Raw genomic sequence first — 22,803 nt, forward strand, 5'->3', positions numbered from 1 at the left:
ATGTGTGTGTGTGTGTGTGTGGGCAGGTGTGTGTGTGTGGGGGGGCAGGTGTGTGTGTGTGTGTGGGCAGGTGTGTGTGTGTGTGGGCAGGTGTGTGTGTGTGGGCAGGTGTGTGTGTGTGGGCAGGTGTGTGTGTGTGTGTGGGCAGGTGTGTGTGTGGGCAGGTGTGTGGGGGGGGCAGGTGTGTGTGTGTGTGTGTGTGGGCAGGTGTGTGTGTGTGTGTGTGGGCAGGTGTGTGTGTGTGGGCAGGTGTGTGTGTGTGTGTGGGCAGGTGTGTGCGTGTGTGTGGGCAGGTGTGTGTGTGTGTGGGTGTGTGTGGGGGGGCAGGTGTGTGTGTGGGCAGGTGTGTGTGTATATGTGTGTGTGTATATGTGTGTGTGTGTGTGTGTCTGTGTGGGCAGGTGTGTGTATTTGTGTGTGTGTGTGTGGGCAGGTTAGAAAGTCTTGCCCTGTTGAACACTACACCTGACTTGAGGCCACCACCTCTTGGTTGTCCAATGTTCTTGCTTCTCTAGGGCTCTTCTCAGATATTCATTATACCAGCTCCCCAGAATACCAAAGCTAGGGTGGGTGACCGCGAGCCCTGGTGGTGGTCATAACTGCGGCCACCCAGGGGCAATACTCCATAACAACTATCCCCTGAGGTGGTGTAAGATGTAAGGACCTATTCACACTACATTCAGCGCTGCATTCAGGTCTTTACACAAGGCTTACAACTGAATCCCTGAAATTCAGGATTGTGCTGTCTGAAATGAGACATCTGAAAGCAGAGCAAATAGAGCCTAAAGATTCAGACTTTAGCCTCGGTTTGCCTTTGTTCAAATCAATGGCTATGTCAAGGCACATCTGAATGCCATTTTTCAGGGATTTAGATAGAAGCCTGGAAAGAGGAGATGAATGCATTGCAAAATTCAGTGTGAATAGGCCCTTATATCTGGAGTCTTGATATTGATGCCACATGCATTTTACTTGTTTTTAACTTAAAAATAAAATACACACACACAAATTATACACACACACACACACACACTATACATACACACACACTATACATACACACACATTATACACACTATACATACACACACTATACATACACACACACTATACATACACACACACTATACATACACACACACTATACATACACACACATTATACACATACACACACACAGATGTGTGTGTGGGCAGGTGTGTGTGTGTGTGTGTGGGCAGGTGTGTGTGTGTGGGCAGGTGTGTGTGTGTGTGTGTGTGATGTCTGTCTGTTTGTGTGTGTGTGTGTGTGTGTGTGTGGGCAGATGTCATTTTGTGATGTCTGTATGTATTTTTGTGTTTCAAATGTGTTTATGCGTGTCTGTATATGTTTGTGTGTGTGTATGACTGCATGCGGCCTCCTGCTGAGTATAGTTGGCGCCGTGCGGCCTCCTGATGTCTCTGGGGGGGGTGCCGTGCGGCCTCCCGCTGTGTATAGATGGCTACTTGCGGCCCCCCGCCGTGTATAGATGGCTACGTGCGGCCCCCCGCTGTGTATAGACGGCGCCGTGCGGCCCCCCGCTGTGTATAGATGGCTACGTGCGGCCCCCCGCTGAGTATAGATGTCGCCGTATGGCCTCGTGCTGTGTATAGATGGCTACGTGCAGTCTCCCGCTGAGTATAGATGGCGCTGTGCGGCCTCATGCTGTCTCTGGGGGGAGCGCCGTGCGGCATCTATACTCAGTAGGAGGCCGCACGTAGCCATCTATACACGTATACTCAGCAGGAGACCGCACTTAGCCATCTACAGTACAGACCAAAAGTTTGGACACACCTTCACATTTAAAGATTTTTCTGTATTTTCATGACTATGAAAATTGTACATTCACACTGAAGGCATCAAAACTATGAACTAACACATGTGGAATTATATACTTAACAAAAAAGTGTGAAACAACTGAAAATATGTCTTATATTCTAGGGTCTTCAAAGTAGCCACCTTTTGCTTTGATGACTGCTTTGCACACTCTTGGCATTCTCTTGATGAGCTTCAAGAGGTAGTCACCGGAAATGGTCTTCCAACAATCTTGAAGGAGTTCCCAGAGATGCTTAGCACTTGTTGGCCCTTTTGCCTTCACTCTGCGGTCCAGCTCACCCCAAACCATCTCGATTGGGTTCAGGTCTGGTGACTGTGGAGGCCAGGTCATCTGGCGTAGCACCCCATCACTCTCGCTCTTGGTCAAATAGCCCTTACACAGCCTGGAGGTGTGTTTGGGGTCATTGTCCTGTTGAAAAATAATAATAAATAATTATGGTCCAACTAAACGCAAACCGCATGGAATAGCATGCCGCTGCAAGATGCTGTGGTAGCCATGCTGGTTCAGTATGCCTTCAATTTTGAATAAATCCCCAACAGTGTCACCAGCAAAGCACCCCCACACCATCACACCTCCTCCTCCATGCTTCATGGTGGGAACCAGGCATGTAGAGTCCATCCGTTCACCTTTTCTGCGTCGCACAAAGACACGGTGGTTGGAACCAAAGATCTCAAATTTGGACTCATCAGACCAAAGCACAGATTTCCACTGGTCTAATGTCCATTCCTTGTGTTCTTTAGCCCAAACAAGTCTCTTCTGCTTGTTGCCTGTCCTTAGCAGTGGTTTCCTAGCAGCTATTTTACCATGAAGGCCTGCTGCACAAAGTCTCCTCTTAACAGTTGTTGTAGAGATGTGTCTGCTGCTAGAACTCTGTGTGGCATTGACCTGGTCTCTAATCTGAGCTGCTGTTAACCTGCGATTTCTGAGGCTGGTGACTTGGATAAACTTATCCTCAGGAGCAGAGGTGACTCTTGGTCTTCCTTTCCTGGGGCGGTCCTCATGTGAGCCAGTTTCTTTGTAGCGCTTGATGGTTTTTGCAACTGCACTTGGGGACACTTTCACAGTTTGCCCAATTTTTTGGACTGACTGACCTTCATTTCTTAAAGTAACGATGGCCACTCGTTTTTCTTTACTTAGAATTTGTATTATGGCAAGAAAAAAGCAGCTAACAGTCTATTCAGTTGGACTATCAGCTGTGTATCCACCTGACTTCTGCACAATACAACTGATGGTCCCAACCCCATTTATAAGGCAAGAAATCCCACTTATTAAACCTGACAGGGCACACCTGTGAAGTGAAAACCATTTCCGGTGACTACCTCTTGAAGCTCATCAAGAGAATGCCAAGAGTGTGCAAAGCAGTCATCAAAGCAAAAGGTGGCTACTTTGAAGAACCTAGAATATAAGACATATTTTCAGTTGTTTCACACTTTTTTGTTAAGTATATAATTCCACATGTGGTAATTCATAGTTTTGATGTCTCCAGTGTGAATGTACAATTTTCAAAGTCATGAAAATACAGAAAAATCTCTAAATGATAACGTGTGTCCAAACTTTTGGTCTGTACTGTATACGGTGCCATCTATACACAGCGGGAGGCCGCACGGCGCCATCCATACACAGCGGGAGGCCGCACGGCTCCATCTATACACAGCGGGAGGCCGCACGGCGCCATCTATTCACAGCGGGAGGCCGCACGGCGCCATCTATACACAGCGGGAGGCCGCACGGCGCCATCTATACACAGCGGGAGGCCGCACGGTGCCATCTATACACAGCGGGAGGCCGCACGGCGCCATTTATACACAGCGGGAGGCCGCACGGCGCCATCTATACACAGCGGGAGCCTCAGTGCTTTGCAAGAGCAGTCAATAAATTCTGCTTGACTAATTCTGAGCACCATAAAGTCTGGTTCGCTTCTAACCTGCTGTCTTCATTTTCAGCTTGCTGAATTCTAACTCATTTACTGTCATTCGAGACGATGCCTTTGCTGGTCTCTTTCACCTTGAATACCTGTAAGTGCTCCACTTAATGTCATATTTTTGATTCTGTTCTTCTTCATCTTATGGCATGTGCAATTGTATGAGCAAGTATTCATATGAATTTATGACCTACTTAAACCTTTGAGGACCTTAAATTTTATTCAATCAAATTTTTTTCCAGTTTAAAACTATGGGACATATATGTGCCTTGGTCCTCAAAGGGTTTTTAATGGGGCTGCAAACATAAATACGAAAAAAATAATTCAATTAGTGCTTTTTGTGTTCATTTAATTTTTATTTGAAGTCCATTTTTTTATATACCTTGAAATTAAGCCCTACCCCATGGAATGAAGCCCTACCTACATGACATCTGAGAGCTACATGGATCCCGCTTGTGAGGTGCCTGTCCGTCACTACTATTCAGTTTTAGGGTCCACTCACTAAGCCATATATTCTCTCATGCGAGAGAATAGGGCCAATTATGCTAATGACACTCGGCTCAAACTCTGTCAGAGCTTCAACTGAGTGTGATCCGATTCTCTCGCAGCACAGATATGGAGAAGATGGAGAACTTAATTTCTCCATCTTCTCCATAGTCTCTGTGAGTGTTCATCGGACTGCAATAGGATGACATCCGAGTGCAGTCCAATGTTTTACGTGCACCCGTAGACTTGTATGGGTGCACATGGTCCGAATATCGAATGAGATTATTTTCTCATGCCAATAATCGCAGATCTGCACTGTCCCATAGTATAACATAGGGCCGAGTCCTATCCGATAAAACATCACATAGCATTCGGCCATGTTATACGACAGTGTGAGCGAGCCCTTAGAGTCAAGGAATATTTACATGCAGATGATGATATTACTCTCCAAGTGTATATTATTTTAGGCGAGTTCATAGTAAATGCTTTGCCTTTTTGACATGTGATCAACTAAAGAACAAGAAAGATTTAGGACCACCCCTATAGAGAAACGGAAAATAGTTTGGAGGACTTGCATGTCCTTTTTTATTTATTATGAGAAAATCATAAAAGATCCCGTTTTTTAACCATGCTGTGACTTTCTGCTGAGGGAGAGGGAGAGAGCTGCCCTATTCAGAGTCTGTAATAAGACCTGCTGACAAAAGTGTTGAAGATACAGTCTAATGTGAATTAACAATGAAAAAAAGTTAATTTCACAAATGGCTTGTATTTTTTTTAATACAAACTTTTTTGTCTTTACAGCTCCTTTAAAGGGAATCTGTCATCAGGTTTTTGCCACCTAATCTGAGAGCAGCATAATGTAGGGTTAGAGGCACTGATTCCAGTAATGTGTCACTTACTGGGCGGCTTAGTGTTGTTTTGATAAAATCATTGATTTGTCAGAAGGTAATTATCACTAGATGACTAGTAAGTTCTGTAGGACCCCACCCCCATCACTGATCAGTAGATTTCTGTGTACACTGAGCATGGGCAGAAAGCTGCCAATCAGTGGTGTGGGCGGGGCTATACAGAGCGCAGCATTCAGAGAGCTGCTAGATCTGCAGCAGATAAAATGGTGATTTTCTCAAAATGAGAACAAGCAGCTGAAAAAGTGACACATCGCTGGAATCAGGGTATCTGCCCCTATATTGTGCTGCTCTCAGATGAGGCAGCACAATTAATATTGTGCCAAATTAATTTCCCGTGAACTATCACATGATCTATCACAGGGGATCATGTGACATGTCACGTGATAAATCAGTTGTGGGGGGGGGGGGGCGCGCCTTCTAAACTGCCCGGGGCCCTTGCTACTCTTAATCCACCCCTGGCCGCCGCGGTGTACTGCACATCCGCGTCCTATTCAATTGAATCTACCACTTGAGGGTGGAGCCCCGCAGGTGAGCACTTCCGGCTACGGATAGTGCATCAATGAAAAAGTAGTGGACGACCCCTTTAAGAAACATGTCCTTCCTCTTCATCAAGGCCCCTGTTTTTAGTTTGGGATTCCCTCTATTAGGGATATTGCAGGGAGGACACAATTTGTGTCTTCCCTGCCCTTCCTAAATTAGAGGTCTGTGGTTAGAGGGACTAAACCCAGCTGATAGAGGAGGATACAGGGGGATTCAGGTCATGAACTTCTTGCCACCCTGAGGCACAAGAAATGTTATGAATGCCCGATAAATTGGGTTCCCACCTCTAGGATCGTCACCTATTGGAAATTTTGGAATCCCGTAACACCACATTCATTTCCTTTTACCATTGATATCAAGGGAGAGGGGAACATGATTGTCCATTGTAGTTTCTCCGGAGAGAAGAGTCTTGCACAGGTTCTTAGGAACCTAAATAATTATAAACTACATTTCCCCTATTAGTGGCTTCCCGGGAGTTTCATTTATTTTGTTCCATATTAGGTTAATTTTAGATTTTAAGTTTCTGTTTTGTTGTGAATTTAGAGGAACAGTGTTTTTGTCAAAAACCCTCAGAACATAAGATGTTACCCAAAGGACTGAGCTGCCCGTCGGCTACCCTTCCCAATCAGGTTTTAATCAGTCCACTTTGGACAATTTCTTTTTATGTCGCCCAACAGTAAGTTGATCCCAGTGTGTATTGATATTGGGATTCTCAGTGATAAGTTGTTATCTATTGGGCAACCTGGAATCAAGTGCTTAACTTCTCTGCAGTGCGCCCGCAGGGGAATCGAGGTATTACACATTTCTTAATGAAATCAAAGAGCTGCTTATGTAATCTACCAGGTCCTGCAGAGAGACACTCTTAGCTGCACCTCGACTAATACATAAGTGACCCGAATAGCTAACCCCCACCACTTCTATAAAGTCAATGATTAAAAAAAAGCTCTGAATTATAAATCTTAATTGAATAATGGGGGGGATTTAGAGTTCATAAAAAATAGGTCACTAACCTGAATAAAGATATTGCGTGGCCTTTGGATTGTGGGGTCCCATACTGCTCTGGTCTCTTGGCATACATAACAGAGACATAGCATTTTATTTATTTTACTCACTTATATATCGCCATTAATTCCACAGTGCTTTACAGATATCATCATCACTGTCCCCATTGGGGCTCACAATCTACATTCCCTATCAATATGTCTTTGGAGTGTGGGAGGAAACCGGAGAACCGGAGGAAACCCACACAAACACGGGGAGAACATACAAACTCCTTGCAGATGTTGTCCTTGGTGGGATTTGAACCCAGGACAGCAAAGCAACAGTGCTAACCACTGAGCCATTGCGCTGCCCAGTAGCATACACAGCATAGTACAGAATGCTGCCTCCATTATTGTGCTTGGTTTTACCAAAGAGGACTAAAAGGATTGTGTCTACTTATTCTCCTATATGGACTTTCCATGACCATTGGGCCAACTATAACAATGAAATTTATTTGGAGAAGAAAGTTTTGCACTGGTCCATGCCACCCTGCAGTAATGGGGATAGGTGTCATGGGCCTCATAGAGGTTGCATGGTCTGTCGCCCTTGTTCTTTGGGCAGTGCCCTATGCCATGGGCATAATTTTATGGTTATGTTCACCAATGCAAAAATCTCCAACAGGGCCACCTAATACCATGGGTCTTTGTGTTGGTCTTGTCATATGGGGCAAAGGGACCTTTTGGACCCCCATAGACTCCAAGGAGTGTGACTGCAATCCATGCACCACTAGTGTTAAACCCTTACCCAAATGGCTGGAACAGTCTCCCCACCTGCCCTCTCTCTACATGGGCCTCATTGCAATCTTGGTTTGTTACTATGGCCATCGGGCAATGACCGATTGCCTGAACAGTCACCCCACCTCCAATAACCCACAATGTACCACCCATAATATCATTCTTCCATGGTTTAATAGCATAGAAATGAGTCTAGGTGTCCACTTAGTAGGTGATAACTGTGTAATCAATGGTGGTCTGACTGCTGGGACCACCACTGATCATGAGAATGGGGGGTGCCAAAGCATCTCTGTGAGCGAAGCGTTAGTGAGCATGTGCGACCACTATTACACTGTCCATAACTTTAATAAAGCAGTGGTCGCACATGCTCAGTAATGTTTTAATCACACAGTAGGCTTTAGGACCCCAGTTCTAGGGTATTGGTGGGGGTCTCGGCATTCATCAGCTGGACCCCTCAGAAATCATACATTTATCACCTACCTTGTGGATAGGTGACAACCCTCTATTAAGTTTTACCCTTGTTAGCTTCACCCTCTTCTTCCATATCTCAGTCAGTGTCCACACTTGTCAGTTTTCACATGACACCATTGGAAATGCAGAAGCTTCTTTTCCAAGATTGCAGGACAGGCATTGTGCTTCCCCTTTTCCGTTTCAAGTTTCTTTTTCTAAACGGCCGTTATTTCTTGTTTCACTGAGGGAGGAGACAGAGAACGGAGCGAACAGCAGAAGCAGAAGGTGTCACCCATACATTTCCACCCAGCCTGATGTCACGGGAAATTTTGGAGGCCAGGGTTTAAATTCCTGTAGAGGAGAGAGGAGTCATTAAAGCACAAAAAGCCTTCAAAACAGCAACTGCCTGGAGTAAAAAAAAACATAAAAAGGCACAAAGTTACAAGCAGGATATAAGAAGATAGTAGGAGAACACAGTGAAGAGAGATGGAACTGACACAGGTGCGCAGCGAGGAACCCCTGCTCCAAAATGTGCAAAGAAGCCGGACATCGTGCATCCACTGGCTCAGCATTGGCTCCTTCATCTTATTATTGGGCGCCACCATCATTTTAGCCCTGCTTCACTTCCAGATCATCCCGACTCCAAAGAAGGTGCGTGTCTCTTTAAGGACAACTTTTTCATCTATACAGATGAAGCAGAGCTGAAGTGATAAACTCGGCACTGCTGCATCCAAACATCTCCAGATCCTCTGCATTTAGAGTCATTCAACTAAATTAGCACCCTAGTACTTAAAATTAGCAGGGCATGCTTGTACTTACAGTTCCACAAAGCAGATTTACTGTGTGCAATACTTCCAGCCGCGCCTCTCGTCAGTCCGGTTTATCAAGTTTAGATATCAGCTTCCTCCATTAATTTCACATGACACAATGAGAGCTGGAACTAATCCACCGACTGTTCAGCTAATCATGGTTCCTCTTCTTTCTTTTCAGATTCAAGATGAATATCAGATGCCAGAAGTTCTTCAAATCAAGAATTATTTAGGTAAGGATGATGACCAAGATGAATTTTGGGTTGCATTAGTGGTAAGGAGGATTTCGAGTCTTCCAATGTTGCTTCTGATTCTCCATGCTCACACATCGTGCACATGTATTAATACACCCATACACTGCCGTAAGCCCATATTGTACATCTGTACGGATCTCATTTTATAGAGAGGCAAACAATGATTTTATATAGTGGCATGTGCCAACGCAAGACGAATCCAGTGCCTAATGGTAGCCCCATACAATAACCCCATAATAAAATGAGTATTCTGGGTTTTGCTCTTGAGCTGATGAGCCCCAAAAGGCAGAAACTGGTCTTTCATTTTATTTCCAAGTCAACTCATAAGATTTGTTGACGTAGCGGAAAGCCACCAAAATGGCATTTTGTAAGACAAGAATTTTGGAAGGGATACAGGCTGTGCTTGATATTGGGATATTAGGCTATGCAGGGGCGTGACTATGGGTGACAAAAAAGTTCCCAAAAGGTCTCCATATGAGGACACATTACTATTAATGATTTGTGATAGTTGATGACCCTATTAAAGATTACAGCCCAGGATATTAAAGTTACCCCGATGGGTCTGTCAATACTTCAAAAAATTTTGACAAAAGTCTGAGCTGACTCGATGTAGATGGAGATGGGAAAAATAGTGACTACACTAAATACCAGGGTAACTGTATTGACCAGAGTCTTTTTTTGTTCTTGCAGAATCAGTACCACAGACCCAAGCCATGATGGGAAAAAGGGCCGCTGCTCATTTGTTTGGTGAGTATTACGTTTCTGTATTTTCATGAATAGGGGAAGAACATTTGAGCGTCTGTTTCTGCCCTGGAGAAACTTGAACCTAATGATTCTTTTTTCTTTATCTTTGCAGGAACAAAAGAAAAAGACGACATTAAATGGGAATATAACTCCAATAATGCCTTCAAAGAACAAAGCATAAAGCTTGTCGAGAACACCTTGGAAATTCAGCAAGACGGTCTATATTTTGTCTACACCCAAGTGTTGTTCACAGGTATCAATTGCCCAAAACAGAGAGAGTTCACCCATTCGGTGCTCAAAAAGTGTGAGAATAATGAAGATCCAATAGTCATCCTCCAATCTAGTAAGTCAGTGTGCGATGCAAAATCTCAATCCCCCTGGACACAGCCAATTTATCAAGGAGGGCTTTTCAAACTTGATAAAGGAGATATAATTTCCACCGAGACTTCAAATGTTACATTTCTGGACACCTTACCTGGACAAGTCTACTTTGGGATCCTTGCTGTATAACAGGACAGTACTCTCCCGGTACCATCAAAGTTGTAAACTGAATTTGGACGGTCAACTTTCTGGTAGACTTTAGAACTTGAATTTTTATCCCTATCACTAGCAATTTTTGGAGAAGTTGGCCTTTAATGGTTACAAACCATTAGCGTACCCTTCATGTGGATGGGTCCTGCCCATGTAGGTCAAAAAATAGGTCAACTCACACACGAAAGAAGTTCTCTCCCGGTAGGAAGCTGTCTCCTGGTTGGAAGGTCTCTCCTGGTTGGAAGTCCACTGCCAGTTGATTTTCTCTCTTCGTTGGAAGTTCTCTCCCGATTCTTGGCAATTTTTTAACAATTTACTATTATTGAACTATTTATCTATTTATTTATTTATTTAACCTATACTGTAGTTTTTTGTTTTATGTGTATGTTTCTGAATATGTTGTAACACCTGCATACAATGTATGTGAGTCCATTTTGTTGATATGTAACATTAGAATCTATAAGGATCGACAAGTCACAGGAAGCCCCAGGTACACCGAGGTTTGGAACTGGAACTATTATGTAGTATAGTAGTATGATATAATTATCTCATACGGGAAACATTCTACTTCTCACACAACCTGTTTATCACGTGACTTCATACCATGCATTATAATTAAGAAATAATATTGCCATTGTCACCCCTATGGGGTATTGTCATCGCTGAATCATTCTTGGTGACATTTGAGATTTCTTTCTATTATCATGTGTGATTTGTTTTCTTTATGTTAAAAAAAAATATGGGCTCCCTTTTGTTATTTTAGGGATCCAAAAAGTGATGTCTATTGCTAAGCAATGTAGGCTGTGTGCTGTTATCATGTAACACTATTGAGGCCGGCATGGGCCTTATCATTACGGGGGCCGATTTTACGGCTTCCTTTTTCCAAAGTTTTGTTATGTATTTTGGAATTCATTTTTAATAAATGATTTTGAACTCTAACGATGTTTTTGAATGTAATTGATGTCATTTTTTAAGTTTTACGTTACATTTTTTTATTTTTTATTTTTTTATAGTCCTAAGTTGAGTCATTATTGGGGAGGGGGGAGAATTATTAAAGCAATAATCTGGCAAAACACTCTGCAAGGCCTGAGGGGTGCAGGATGACACAATGGCCCTGTTTGTTTGCTTTTTAACCCAGTTTCATAAAACACCTGTAAGTGGGGGAATCCAAAAGATGACATAGTCCACACAGTATTATGGCCCCAAGAGTCCCCACACACAGTATGATGACTCCATAGGCCCATACATACAGTATGATGCTTCCACTCTCTTCAAACAGTATGATGCTCCCCATAAAAAAGCACTGACTGACAAAAAACCTCACCTGACTTTATTTTCCTGGAGCGGGGCTCTGCTCTGTCCAGCATGTTGACTGTGTTGTCTGAGGCTCCACACAGCAGGAGCAATCTAATAACATCACCGTGCCTCAGACTCAGACCCACAGGATGAATGGTGGAGCAGCAAGCCGAGAAATCCCTGTTCCACCATTGAATTCAACTGTATCTATAACCTCAGGATGCAGATACCATTGAAATTGAGATGTTGAGGGTGAGTGGAGCACTCAGCACCGCGCCCGTCCCAACAGTAGAGTCCCATAGCAGTTGCGTGGTCTGCTGCCATTAGTGGTACACCACTGGTTTTAGGCTTGAAAGAAGACACAAATCTATCGAGTTCAACCTAGAAATTGATCCAGAGGAAACAAAAACCCCATAAGGCAGATGCTAATTGCCCCATATTAGGGCTCGTGAAACAACCGTAAAAATCGGACGAGTGCTATCCGTCGTTTTGATGGATAGCACTCATCCCAATGTTATTTTATCGCAGCATACATAAGTTGCATCCCATTATTGGATTGCACTTGACCATTTATGTCTATGGCCCCATGGTAAAAATCAGACATCAGAGTCTGGTCTAATTTTTTAATTGACTGACTGAACAGAGAAAATGGAGAAATTTCTTTTTTACTCTCCACATCCAAAAAAATTAGATCACACTGGGATGAAACTCTGATCAGAGTTTGATCAGAGTTTGATCAGAGTGTGATCAGCACCATCGGTCCAATTCTCTCGATTGAGAGAAAATCGGTTATGTGACCCTAATCTTAGGGGAAAAATTCCTTCCCTACTCTACATACAGCAATTAGATTAGTTCCCCGAATAAAAGTCCCATCACAGAATTTAGTGCCCATAACCTGTAAAGTTATATTTGTCAGCAAAGGCATCCAGGCTTCTTGATCTTGGTGTCCTGCATTTACCATCCAAGCCCTGGGAAAAAATTATATAGCGGGTGAAACAAGTATGTATTGAAAACACCACCAATCTTCTAAGTAAATATATTTTTAAAGGTGCCATTGACATGAAATTCTCACCAGATGTTGCTAACAGCCCATCCAATCCACACAGGCAAAGAAATCAAACCACAGATGTCCATAAATGAAGTTATGTGTAATAATGAGAAATGACACGGAAAAATTTTTGAAAACATGAATACATGAAGAAAGACAGGTGCAAAAAGCCATGAAAAATCATGACACCAGCTGAAATCTATCAGTATTTAGAAAGCATTCCTGCCACTTAGTGAAAAATAATATTAGCTGGTTCAATTGATGGCCTATAAAAATGTGTCTCATTACCAAGGTGCCACACAAGAAACATCTCATGATGGGTAACACCAGTGAGCTGTCTCAAGACCTTCGCAACCTTATTGTTGCAAAACATACTGATGGCATTGGTTGCAGAAGAATGTCTAAACTACTGAAGGCTCCTGTGAGCACAGTTTTGGCCATAATCCATAAGTGGAAAAAACATCATTTGACCATAAACCAGCCACGACTAGGTGCTCCCTGCAAGATTTCAAACAGAGGAGTGAAAAGAATTATCAGAAGAGTTGTCCAAGAGCTAAGGCAACCTGTGGAGAGCCAAAGAAAGACCTGGAATCAGCAGGTACAATTGTTTCAAAGAAAACTATAAGTAATGCACTCAACTATCATGGCCTGTATGCACGACTTCATTACTGAACAAAAAGCGTGTTCAAGCGCGTTTAAAGTTTGCTCACCAACATTTATACAAGCCTGTGAAATACTGGGGGAATATGGTCTGGTCTGATGAGATCAAACTTGAACTCTTTGGATGTCATAATACACACCATGTTTGGAGACCAAAAGGCACTGCATATCACCCCAAAAACACCATACCAACAGTGAAGATTGGAGGTGGGAACATCATGTTGTGGGGCTGTTTTTCAGCATACAGATCATGCAAACCTCATATAATTGAAGGAAAGATGAATGGACTAACGTATCGAGACATTCTTGATAAAAATCTGCTGCCATCTACAAGGATAATGAAGATGAAACAAGGGTGGACATTTCAGCAAGAGAATGATCTCAAACACACAACCAATGAAACTCTCAACTGGTGTCAGAGAAAGAAAACAAAGCTGCTAAAATGGCCCAACCAATCACCTAACCCGAATCCAATAGAAAATGTATGCAAGGAACTAAAGTTCAGAGTTCATAGAAGGAGTACACGGGACCTTCAGGATGTGAGGATTGTTTCTGTGGAAGAATGGGACAAAATCACACCTGAGCAATGCACACAACTAGTTTCTCCATGCAAGAGGCGTCTTGAAGCTATCATCACCAACAAAAGCTTGTGTAGAAAGTATTAAATAAATTTCACTAAGCGTGTTCAATAATTTTTCCCTGAATCATTTGTCATTATTACACCACATAACTTAATTTACTTAGAAAATTGGTGACGTGTTCAATACTTATTTCAGCCACTCTAATATACGGTGGCTGCACATCTGGGGTCAGAGGAGACTTCTACCTGGATTCTGCAGCATGCCCCTGTAGATTCACTTATAATTGGAGTTTACACATGACTGTCTAGTGAGGGCATCTCAAGGTGAAACTTGCGTTCACGGACTTATGGACATTGGTCTGATTGCCATGAATGCTTAGAGGTTTGCAGACGCTATATTGCTTGGATTTCTTGGATTTTCATCCAAGCGGCTTAGCATGACTTAGCCACCTGGAAGAAATGATCATATTGTAGATGTTCGTAGACTCGGATGGTTAATTGCTCTGTCAGGTTATCTAACATACTGGACTGTATGAAATGGTGGGCAGTCAGATTTTGGGCGCTGATTTTAATAACTTCAGGACTTGAAGTGGCAAAATTTTACATGCAAATATACATGTAAGAGCTGGTGCCAAAACATGATGCTGAGGACCCAAAAGGCAACTTTTTTTGAGGTTGAGGTGATGGAGGACCCTCACAAGTATCACATATTGTCCCGATCAGAATGCAGGTAACACAAGGACAAGACATAAGAAGCATCTGGTTGGTTGTCACTGTCGTCACCACCGTCCTTCATTACATTGTATACATGACCCACATGGACATGCTGACGCTGCTACAACCCTTGGGAGTCGTGTATAGTTTTCTTATAGTTTTTGTAAAAGAAAGCTGAAATATTATACACCTTATTGTAACTGTACACTTTGCTAAAATTAGCTAACATGTTATTTAAGGACGAGTAAAGGCAGTTTGTCAGGTTGTAAATCAAGTGGAATTACCCTTCTTAACATGATACTCCCAGAAAGTACAAAGGAGAGTACAAGACTGATTAGCATAGTAAATAAAAACTTAGACACCTCCACACACAGTACAAATAATACAGCTATTAGGATGACCACATACAGTGCCATACAGAGCCCAAATTATACAGCTATTAGGATGACCACATAACAGTGCCATACAGAGCCAAAATAATACAGCTATTACAGTGACCACATAACAGTGCCGTACAAAGTGCAAATAATATAGCTATTACAGTGTGGCCACATAACAGTGCCATACAGAGCCCAATTAATACAGCTATTAGAATGGCCACATACAGTGGCATGCTAAAGTATTCACTCCCCTTGGCATTTTTCCTGTTTTGCTACCTCACAACTTGGAATTTCACAGTTTTTTTGAGGGTCTGCATCAGTTTGTAAAGTCGGCGTCCCTGCACGCGTCCCATCGTCCTCTTCCTCGGCAGGGACGCCAACTCACTCACTGCCCCGGCCCTCGTCCTGCGAGTCCTCATCCTCCTGCTGCCTTCCGGGGTCTGCGCACGAGTTGCAGATCCCAGGGCACTGTGCTTATGACACGCCCCCTGGGCCGTAGGGTATTCGGCAGCCGGGCCTCTTACGGATGCCGGTATGGGGAAATATCACAGTGGCTGGCCCGGTCCGTGACCCAGGGCAGTCAGTAAAAAGGGGGATTTGATAGGGGATTTGGAAAGTTCGTGACGCCACCTGTGGAATGCGGCCAATGGGAGCCGCCGCTGCGGAGCAGTTCTCTGGAGCTGGTGTTATGACAGCAGGGATGGTGTGGCTCTCCACAGGTAGAGCTAGCTGCAGGGCAGTGTAGGGGTAGATGGTGGATCCTTGTAGGCGCGGACCCGGTGTCCGGTATATATCTCGGGGTGAGCCTGGTATGCTCCTCTGCCCCCTCGCTACTTCTTCCTTCTCCTCTCGCCTCCAGCCACACTCAAGGCCCTCACACGTGCTGTAGGCCTTGGCTCGCCTAAGCACAGCAGCTAGCGTGCTGCCTCTTCGCTGCTCTCTGAGCATCAGCACGCTCTCAGACGCTCTCTCAGTCTGACTTCTGCCTAGAGACAGAGCTGGCTGGCTCCACCCTTTCTATATATCCCTAATGGGCTCCCTCTGCTGGTCTGAGGTGGTAGGGTGGAGGTGTGTGAATATGTGAGGGCCTGTTGTGGAGAAGTCCATCCATGCACCCTTCTGGGTTCTGTGGCACCAATGCGCAGCAGGGCGCCACATTCCCCCCTAGTAAAACTCAGTACTCCTGGACTGAAGCATTTTTTTCTCAAACAGCTTAACAATAACATTTCTTCCCTTTATGGGAGGCACTTTTCTTGAACGTTACAGGTCACATTATAATACAATAATTACAATTATGAATAACATTAATCCAGTTACAGTATGTCCCGTAACCTGGTGTCCATTTCACCGATGAAAGAACATGAGGGACCCGCCTGAAAACCCTCAACGTAGGCCCTGGGCGTGGCTACAGGGCATAGGTGATCCAGGTGCTGGACCACGTCTTCGGCCAAGCCAAACGGGTTTTTGTTCCGTGGTCACTTAAGGGGCACTCCAGGGAGTGCAACTATATACAAGACAGTTTTTGGGCTGCTCACAGTCCTCAGCCACCGAGTCCTTTATATATACCCTTACAGGTAATTAAATAAACACATATGGGTAATTTCAGTTTATACAATAAACAATATGTAATACCCGACTGGGTAACTATTTACACTGTCAGTGTTTCTCTATCTACTCTCTATACCTGACAGGGGTCTGGCCTTTTGTGATACGCGATGACCTACGTAGTACTGGAATGCGTGTAGTGTGGATGCTTGCGCTATTTTCCGCTTTATGTGTTAGTGGACTGCAAGACTGCCTTAACCTCTCTACGGGACTGGCAAGTACACTGGTTACTGGGCCTACTGGCTCTGCTTCTACCGGTGATCCTTCTCCTGGGGATTCTTCCTGAGCAGGCTCTTCTGGGGCACTTACAGGTCTTACTTGCAGTGGAGAGTCTTCTGGCTGTTGGTAGAAGTGTAGTACAGGTATTATTACCGCTCCATCTAGTTGAGGCCAATCTGCCGGGAAATCTCCTAAGACAGTATGGAGTACTTCTTCTTTAGGCTCCTCCGGTATGGTGAGAGGCACTTCCTCCTGGGGCTTCAGCGGACTTGGGCACAACTTCTGATGGTCTCTTGATACCGTTGCAGTTGTTCTTCCTCCGCCTTTGCTAATTAGACAGGTTTTCCTATTGTCGAATCTGGAATTCAACACAGTGTAAGGTTCCCTTTCCCACTGGTCGTCAAGCTTGTGGCCTCTTCTCTTTCGTTTCAGCACAACTTCTCCAGGTGTCAAGGGTTCGGCTGGTGCACTCTTGTTGTACTGTGCTTCCTGCTTATCTCTCACCCTATTTAGACTGTCTTCGACACAGGCCTGTACTCTCTTGTACTGCTCCTGTCGGGTCACATCCCAGTCTTCAGTGGACATATCTGCTTCTGGCTCTACCACTCCAAGTTCCAGGTCCATGGGCAACTTTCCGGGTCTTGCTCTCATGAGGTACGCTGAAGTACAATTGGTGGAACTCACAGGTATGTGATTGTACAGATCTACCAGGTCAGGTTGTTGGTCTGGCCACTGGTTTCTTTCTCCTAGAGGTAAGGTCTTCAACAGGTCGATGACTATGTTATTCATCTTTTCACATAACCAATTGGTTTGGGGGTGGTACGGTGTAGTCCGGATCTTCTTGCACCCGTACAGATGGCAAAACTCTTTGAACAGCTCGGCTTCAAAGGCAGGGCCTTGATCCGTCAGCACCTTATCTGGGTATCCATGGGGCCTGCAGAAGTAGGCTTGAAACGTCCTTGCTGCAGTTTCCGCCGTCAGATCCTTGACGGGGGCTACCACCAGGAACCGGGAGTAGTGATCCACCATGGTCAGGGCATACGAGTAGCCTGACCTGCTGGGTGACAGCTTGACGTAATCCAGGGCGATGATCTCCAGGGGCTGGGTTGTCTTGATGGACTGCAGGGGTGCCTTCTGGCTGCTGTAGTCTTTTCTTCTGAGGCTACAGGGTCCACAATCCCGGCACCACCTCTCTATGGAACTCCGCATTCCAACCCAATAAACACGATTCTTGAGGAGGGTTTCCAGCTTCTTCCAGCCAAAGTGCCCTGCTTGATCGTGGTAGGCCTCCAATACCATCTGGATGTCTGTCCTGTGCACTACGATCTGCCATACTAGCTCATGGGTCCTTGTGTTGACATTCCTTCGGCACAGCTTCTCTCTATAGATGAACAGCCGGCTTCTCTCATTCCACAGTTGCTTGGCTTGGGGAGGAGCGTCCTTCTCCAGGGAGGAACCTTCCTGGGTTATCAGTTCTTTGATACGGCTGACAACCGGGTCGCTGTCCTGGGTCTCCTTCCAACTGTGATGAGGTAAAGGGTTTAGTGTCTTACCACGATACCTCCTGGAGGTGCGCTGCTCGTGGACCATCCCATTTCTGTGGAAGGCAGGTAGCTCAATTTCCTCCAGGTCATCCACTTCTTTTTCAGTGTCCGACTGGTGAGGCATTCTGGATAGGGCATCGGCATTGGCGTTCTTGTGGCCTGCCCGGTACTTGATGGTGAACTGATAGTTTGACAGCCGGGCCATCCAACGCTGTTCCATGGCTCCCAATTTGGCTGTTTTTAGATGTGTCAAGGGGTTGTTGTCAGTGTAAGCCGTGAACTTACTGAAGGCCAAGTAGTGTTCGAATCGTTCAGTGATGGCCCAGACCAAGGCCAGGAACTCCAACTTGAAGGAGCTATAGTTTTCCGGATTCCTCTCGGTTGGGCGAAGCTTCCTGCTAGCATAGGCAATCACCTTCACCTTGCCATACTGCTTCTGACTCAACACAGCTCCTAGTCCCTCGTTGCTGGCATCAGTGTACAGCAGGAAAGGTTGGCTGTAGTCAGGGTAGGCCAAGATTTCTTTGCCGGTCAGTATCTCCTTCATCACTGCAAAGGACTCAGCCTGCTCTTTACCTCACTGGAAGGGGGTGGGGTTCCTCTGTTGGACTGTCCTACCAGGAGATCTTGCAAAGGTGCTGCCTTCTTGGTGTAGTCCTTCACAAATCTCCGGTAATACCCGACCAGTCCCAGGAACTGACGTACCTCCTTGAGATTCTTCGGTTCCCGCCATTTCTGGATGGCAGTGACCTTCTCCGGGTCTGGTGCTACTCCTTCTGGACTGACAATGTGCCCCAGGTACTGAACCTTCTGTTTGAGCAGGTGGCACTTGGAAGGCTTCAATTTCATCCCATACCGGGACAACAACTCAAATACTTCCGCCAGGTGCTGCAAATGGTCCTCATACGTCTTGGAGTACACTATCACGTCATCCAGGTATAGCAGCATGGTCTCGAACTTACGGTGTCCCAAACAGCACTCCATCAATCTCTGGAACGTTCCAAGGGCATTGCAGAGTCCGAACGGCATACTGTTGAACTCGCAGAGTCCCATCAGGGTAGTGAAGGCCGTTTTCTCCCGGTCCTCTTCAGCAACTGCTACTTGCCAGTACCCACTAGTGAGCTCAAGGGTAGAGAAGTAATTTGCAGACTTTAATGCAGCCAGGGATTCCTCTATATGGGGTAAAGGGTATGCATCTTTGTGTGTTATGTGATTTACCTGTCTGTAATCTACACACATCCTCATGCTTCCATCCTTTTTCCTGACCAGGACCAGGGGAGCTGCCCAGGGGCTACAGCTATCTCTTATTACCCTTGCCTTCTTCATGTGATGCAACATTTCCTTCGCTTTCTGGTAGTGTGCTGGTGGGATTGGCCTGTAGCGTTCTTTGATGGGTGGATGGTCACCTGTGGGTATATGGTGTTGTACCCCTTTAATTCTCCCAAAATCAAGTGGGTGTTTGCTGAATACCTGCTCATATTCCTGGACCACCCTGTATACACCTTGTTTTTGATGGACAGGAGTGGCGTCAGTCCCAACATGGAGCTGTGGACACCAATCCCCCACCTGGGTTTCTGAGTCATTACCCTCCACTGTGTCTGATGATGTTAAGGACTCTACTGTGTGTATGGCCTCATCGTTTACAGTATACAACCTGGCAACCGTGGCGTATCTTGGTAACTTAACTTCATCCTCCCCACAATTTAGGAGACGCATGGGTACCCTCCCATTGCATACATCAACCACCCCCCTGGCAGTTAAGAGTGTAGGTCTGTGATCTGAGCTAATGGACTCCACTACCGCCTCGTAGTTCTGTCCCTTGAGACCTATTGCTGCCCTACACCAAATCAGCATTTCACTCATCGGGGGAATCACAATGGGTATCGGGTCTGTCACCCGTACATTACCAATTTCACCACCTGTTAGCTTTACCTGTTGCTGGTACAGGAGGGCTCGAATCTCTCTCTGGGGCACCTTCCTCTGCCCTGGTTTGGCGGTGTCAGCAATCTGTTGGAGCAAAAACAACACTTCTCCCAAACAGTTAACGACAATATTTGTACCGAGTATCATATACAAGTCTGTATCACCAGGATTAGACTCCACTACATTTAGTCCTTGATCCTTTAGTTCTGCTCTCCCCACCTTCACTGTCACATTCTTAACCCCTACTAGGTTAAGAGGAAGGCCGTTAGAGGCATACACGGAGAGGTGTGGGGCTGGCGGCTGGAGTTCATCTATGGACCAGTACCTTTTGTAGAGGACATCAGGTATGATGGTTACTTTAGATCCAGTGTCCAGCAGGGCAGGTGTCGCGATGCCATCCAGCACAATGGACAGGAAAGGTCTTCCTCCCACGAACCGATGGTACCAGCTTGATGGGCCTGCTTGATTTACTCCTGGGTGTCGGCCCTCGACCCCAGGGTTTGCTCGTTTAAAGGACAGTTCCGCACTGCATGGCCTGCCTTCTGGCAGAGGTAGCAGATGAATTCTCCTGGAGGGTGACGTTGGTCGTTGGTCCTCCCACGGGGTGGCATTGTCCTCCTCCGGGGTGGCATTGTCCTCCTACGGGGTGGCGTTGTCCTCCTTCTTCTCCTCATCCAGGGGACATCCTCAGGGCTGTCGGCGAGTAGGATCCTTCCTTCCGGCTCGGGCTCCGTCTGTAGCTGCAGGGTGCTCAGGACAGTGGCCAGGGTTTTAATTAACTGGCGCACTTCAGAGCGTAGGCTGTCCAGCTCGCTAGGAAGCACTGTTTGCATTTTTGTTTCAGCCGTTAATGAAGGAGCAGTGGGTGCTGCAGGCACTGGGGTTGCCCCACCTTGGTAACGCTGGATAGCAGTGTCTTTTGTTTCCAGAGGCTGCCGCCCCTTTATAGCCATGTCCTTAAGGGTGTCAAAGGTGGCATCTGGATGGTCTAAGGCCCACCACCGTACAGTTCTGCACTCCTCCTGGGACCTCAACCCCCGGATGAACTGTTCCGTCAGCATTTTATTTTCATTTTGTATGCTGGCTGGACTAACCTGTTTCAGGGCCCGCAGGGCTTCCTGTAAGCGCCAGGCGTAGTCCCGGACACTGTCCTCAGGTTTCTGGACACAGTGGTAGAACCTCATCTGGAGATCTGTCTCAGTGCTGTTTTCAAACACAGTTTGCAGTCTCTTAAAGAAGATGGATACTGATTCCTGGTCTGCGGCTGGCCAGGTTTCAACTTCCCGCTCTGCGGCACCAGTCAATTGTCCAAACACGACAGCGGCTCTCTGCTTACCAGTCATAGAATACATGTCTAGCACACCGCATATTTTCCTCTTGAATCTGGACATGGTGTCTGGCTTGCCATTATACTGGGGAAGCCATTTCGCTCCAGGGATATACGGCAGGGCCATGGGTATTAACGGAGTCATGACCCCTGCTGGTGGAGCGGCCGCTACGGCCTGCGCAGCGCTAGGCGCAGGTTGGGCATCAGGAGCGTTAACCGGTGCTCCGGCGGCTTGCTGGTCGTCGGCCATGGTTGCGCCCCCCTAGTGAACCGGAGCCTACCTTCTTCACTTTCTTTTTCAGGTAGGCCGCAGCTCCGCGGGCGACGGTCTTCTTCCAGGACCTTGCGTCGCTCGCGTCTGACGTCAGAGCGTCCTCTGGGCTCCTTCCAGGACCTGACGCTTCCTGGTTCGACGTCAGGGGCGAGGCGTGTCCTGGGCTTCGCGCGCTTCCAGCGGTTACGCCTCTCCGATTCCCACAGTTACGCCCCTCTTCTTCCCGCGCGGCGACAGGAAAATGACGGTTAAGGCCGGGAAATCTCGGGAATTGCGGGAAAACTTCGCCACAGTGAGTACTACAGTCTTTTAAGGTGCACAGTACCCGGTGGCAACGGGCACGCAATCCTGTTCATGACACCAAAACATGATGCGCCCCCTGGGCCGTGGGGTACTCGGCAGCCGGGCTTCTTACAGATGCCGGTATGGGGAAATATCACGGTGGCTGGCCCGGTCCATGACCCAGGGCGGTCAGTAAAAAGGGGGATTTGATAGGGGATTTGGAAAGTTCATGACGCCACCTGTGGAATGCGGCCAATGGGAGCCGCCGCTGCGGAGCAGTCCTCTGGAGCTGGTGTTACGACAGCAGGGATGGTGTGGCTCTCCACAGGTAGAGCTAGCTGCAGGGCAGTGTAGGGGTAGATGGTGGATGCTGGGGAGAGACGGTAGGACGGTCTCGGAGGAAAGACGGACACTCACACGGGGGTAAGCTTCAGTACCTTTACTGGTGATGATGCAGGCACGGTCCAGGGTACTAAGGGCGAAGGGTGCACTTTTGGACTCTCCCCAGTGAGCGGGTATAGGGCCTCCTGATCTGTGGCTTTACTCGCTAACCTTCTGGCCTGCCTGGAACTAGGCCTAGCCTGGTACTGTCTCTCTCCTTGCACCTGCTGACCTGGTGGTAGGGCCTTCTTTTGGAGATCACTCTCCCTGTACGCTGGGTCCTCTGTGACTCCTAGCCCT

The 22,803-nt window shown here is 46.3% G+C and overlaps 1 protein-coding gene across 1 annotated transcript; it reads left to right on the forward strand.

Annotated features, from left to right (window-relative positions):
• Nucleotides 1-8,147: 8,147 nt before the first annotated feature.
• Nucleotides 8,148-11,126, forward strand: LOC141153309 (tumor necrosis factor-like). Its single transcript, XM_073638024.1, has 4 exons — nt 8,148-8,583; nt 8,923-8,974; nt 9,686-9,742; nt 9,852-11,126. Exons 1-4 carry the CDS (start codon nt 8,419-8,421, stop codon nt 10,247-10,249), a joined length of 672 nt encoding a protein of 223 aa, XP_073494125.1. The 5' UTR covers nt 8,148-8,418; the 3' UTR covers nt 10,250-11,126.
• Nucleotides 11,127-22,803: the final 11,677 nt, after the last annotated feature.

The sequence above is a fragment of the Phyllobates terribilis genome, unplaced genomic scaffold (genome assembly GCF_046119375.1).
Source record: "Phyllobates terribilis strain yellow unplaced genomic scaffold, ASM4611937v1 Scaffold_7__3_contigs__length_470593459, whole genome shotgun sequence".
NCBI classification, from domain to species: domain Eukaryota; kingdom Metazoa; phylum Chordata; class Amphibia; order Anura; family Dendrobatidae; genus Phyllobates; species Phyllobates terribilis.